The sequence below is a fragment of the Trichosurus vulpecula genome, chromosome 9, assembly GCF_011100635.1.
Source record: "Trichosurus vulpecula isolate mTriVul1 chromosome 9, mTriVul1.pri, whole genome shotgun sequence".
Lineage (NCBI taxonomy): Eukaryota > Metazoa > Chordata > Mammalia > Diprotodontia > Phalangeridae > Trichosurus > Trichosurus vulpecula.
Window position 1 is genome coordinate 202,353,436 of NC_050581.1, and position 3,869 is coordinate 202,357,304.

Sequence of the window (3,869 nt, forward strand, 5' to 3'; positions counted from 1 at the left end):
GGAGGTCTGAGCTCCAGAATCAATGTGATCTTGCCCAAAGCAGAGAAAGTCCAGGAGAGCAGCCCGGTGGGAGCGCTGCCAGCCATGTCCCATCTCCTGCACTTTCCCATCTTACTCAGCCCCCCCACCCTTGGTTCTAGTTTTGGCTCCTTGCCTTCTTTGAATGGTTTAGTGATTCGGAATTTAAATGAATGTGGGAGTTTGCCGGGGGGCACCCCTGGCCTCCTGGCAGCCTGCCCCTAGACAACAGTCTCTTCTTAAGCTCAGACCCCACTGCAGTGCCCAACAGTGAGCCAGGAACACAAGCAGCAAACTCAATACCAATGCCTCATGTGTCTATGGCCTTGGGAAGTTCCAAAGCCCTTTCTTCACCATGTCTGCTGATGTAGGGATAGGTTATCCTCCCCACTTTTACAGATGAGGAAAACTGAGGCCTGAGTCACCCAGGCAGGAAGTGTCCTGCAGACTCCAGGTCCTCGGTGGCTCCCACAGTTACCCTTCCTTCCCCCACCTCCCCGTACACTGCCTTGCTCCCATTCCTCCCAGTGGGAGCAGAAGACACAAGGAAGGACAGGTGCTCCCGAACTTACTGCAGGCTAAGTGTGGATGTCATTTTTGAGCTATCTTGTTGTACTGGCAATCAACACGGGCTCCTAGCACTTACTCAACCAAGTGCCCTTGAAGAGTTTGGCTTTTGTTTCCTTGATGACCTCCTTGCCTCAAGGGAAAGCCTAGTTTACATGGGTTTGAGTGACATGTTTGTGACATCAGAGGCTTTTAGACCACGTGGGTTTTAAGTCACATTTTTGTGATGCTTTTAGGTCATGTGGGTGAGTCGCATGTGTGACTCACCTTTGACCCTGAATAAGACATATAAACCCAGAGGTTGGCTTTCTCTTTTGGAGCTCTGAGCCACAGCAGGAGTGGCGCGTGACTCTGGGCCAGCCGTTGTTAGGAGCTCCCTGGCTTTGGAGAAAACTCAGATGCTGATGCTTCTCTGGTAATTGTATATTGTGACTTTGTCAGACAGAAATCTGCCTGTTGATTCATGTTTATTTGCTCTGTTTGTACTTGCTCTGAAGCTCAACGTGCTGGCTTTCACCCCTGAGCTGAGTGAATGGTATTTGTATGCTGGATTAAAGTAAGATTGTTAACTCCTTAGCGTTGCTTTCCTTAGTAAAGCAGATCAAAAGGACCTGTGTTGTCAGCTTTCTGTGTGCTGGTTGTTGGTGGGTCTTACACCCTTACAGCAGCTGCTAGTAGACTGCTGCAACACTTGTCCACTGAGTCACAGGTGCCCCGATACTCACTGCAGGGTCAGCGCCACTTTAGAGCAGAAAGGGGCCCTTCCTGGGCCATGCTAGGTGTGGTCACCCAAGTGGTCTGGCCAGCCCCGCACCGTCCAGGCCTAACAGCATGAGCTCAGGAGCTCGGTGACATTTTGCTTGAACCAGTGGCTCCCTCCAAGGACAAAGAGCAGTGAGTCAAAGCAGCTGATGGCAGTCACGCTCAAGAAAATCTCGTTATACAGCATGGCTGGGTGGCACAGGTCCTTGGGGGCGTGGTCTTGGAGATAGTACAGCCTGAAGAACTGATAAGGAAGGAAGCAAATGAAGATGACCCCAATGAAAAAGAGGTTCTTCAGCTGGGCCCAGAACTCCTGGTGGGACAACCAAGCACGGCGCAGCTTCTTCCCCATGGACACGAGGATGAAAACTTGGAAGGCCATGAGGGTGATGGCAATGGTGATGACCACAATGACCACCACGTAGTTGACGACCTTTACATAGTTTTCCTTCAGTTCTTCCTGGAACTCAAAGCACTTGGTGTCATTGTATGCCCCTCGGGAGCCATACTGGGTCAGCAGCGGTGGCATGATGGTGACGATCACCAGCACCCACATGGCGGTGCTGGCAGCCACAGCATGCAGCTTGCGGTAGAACTCCACCTTGTCCCTGCGCTTAAAGAAGATGAGGTACCTGATGACCAAGATGCCCACATAGAACAGGAAGGTAAGGTACATGTGAACATGCAGCATGGCGCTCACTATCTTACAGAAGGACAGCCCAAAGTACCACTTCTTCTTGACCAGGTAGATAAGACGGAACGGAACTGTCAGAAGGAAGACGCTGTGTACCACCACCAGGTTGATGACAGCCGTGGTGGTCACGGACCTCGAGTTCATCTTCACTAGTACAAACAGGATGCAGAAGATGCCGGTCACGCCACCGATGAACACAGCAACATAAAGTCCGGTCAAGTGCTGAGTCCAGAAAGGATCACAAAGGCTGAATTGGGAGGAGATGTTCTGGTTGGCCATGCCTCTGGATCACCTGGCAGAGAGAAAGCACCCAGAATGTCAAAAACAGGGAGATCCTGGGACCTGATGATCCCATGATGCCCAGAAGTAGACGAGACCTTGGGGACCACTCAGCCCAACCTTCACCTGAGGAAGAGTCCCTGCCACAGCACACATCGTTTCGAGGCAGATGGCTCCCAGATCTCTATGTCCAGATCAGCTTTTCTCATCTCCAATCCTAAACCACCAACAGTCAATTGGATGTCTCAAATTAGATGGCCTGTGTATATGTTTCAGACTCAGCAGGTGCTGAGCCTAGCTTATTCTCTTCCCCAAAGGCTACACCTCTTTTGAACTTTCCTAGTTCTGTCAAGGGTACTACCATGTTCCATTCACCCAGATGGACATAAATTCACAGCTTGGTTCTTCCACTACCCCTAAGTGGACTAGGCTGCTTCAACGAGGCAGGAGGCAAGGGTAGGGAGGGGAAGGGAGAGAAGGTAAGAGGGAGAGAAAATAATGTTTTGCTAATTTAAAAAATAATTTAAAGTTAAAAAAAAGTTTTTTTCCCCTAGGGCTGCAGGTTCATCACCTCAGGCACATACAACACCAAGAGCAAAGGACCTACTATGCAAAAGGCCGGGTTCTAGAACTCTCTCAATTCAAATGGACAAGCCCTTCTGTTCCCTTGCTTCTTGTGGTCTCCCCCAACAAAATGTTTAAGCCTCCCGAGGGCGGGGCTGCTTCCTTTTTCTCATTGTACCCTCAGGACCTGGCACACAGAAGATGCTTAACGTATGCTGAACTAAATTTCAATTGACCCCAATGATAATGGAAACACAGACATCCATGAACTAGAAGGTTAGGAAAAGATCTAACAAAATGAAATTTGATAGGGAAGGCTATAAAGGCAGGGCCAGTGAGGGGGAACCACAGTGCACAGAGCAGGAAGCCAGAGGCCAAATCCAGGCTCAATTCCTAGCTATGTGATCCTGGCCAAGTCACTTACCTTGCCTGACTCAGTTTCCTAATCTGTAAAGTGGGGATAACAGCTGCACTTCCCTCCCAAGGTGGTTGTGAGTATTTAATCCTATTTGTAAGGTGCCTGGCTCACAGGGAGTGCTATAATATAAATGTCAGCTGCTATTCTTGTTGTAGGTGTAATCCTGAGCTCTGATAGAGGAGGAGCGGCTGGAAAGCAGCTTGTCTAACACAGGAGACGGCGCGGGCACCACCGGCTCAGTGAGAGTCACCAGAGTGAGGGACGAGGCCGCAGAGGGGGGCAGCGAAGGTCCAGGGGAGCCTCCTGCGCTCTGCACCGGACATCCCGAGTCCAGGACTATGCCCAGCTCTCACCTCGCATCTGAGGGTGGGGAGGAGGGCAAGCAGGGTGCTGAAGGGCATGGAGGAGAGAAGCAGGCACCACCGGCTCAGCAAGAGTCGCCAGAGTGAGGCATGAGGCCGCAGAGGGGGGCAGCGAAGGTCCAGGGGAGCCTCCTGCGCTCTGCACCGGACATCCCAAGTCCAGGACTATGCCCAGCTCTCACTACACATCTGAGAGTGGGAAGGA

At 51.2% G+C, this 3,869-nt stretch overlaps 1 protein-coding gene across 1 annotated transcript; it reads right to left on the reverse strand.

The window, feature by feature from the left end:
• Positions 1-1,408: 1,408 nt before the first annotated feature.
• On the reverse strand, positions 1,409-2,320 carry LOC118832335 (probable G-protein coupled receptor 141). The gene has a single exon (XM_036739693.1). The coding sequence runs from the start codon at positions 2,318-2,320 to the stop codon at positions 1,409-1,411; it is 912 nt and encodes a 303-aa protein (XP_036595588.1).
• Between the last annotated feature and the right edge of the window lie 1,549 nt (positions 2,321-3,869).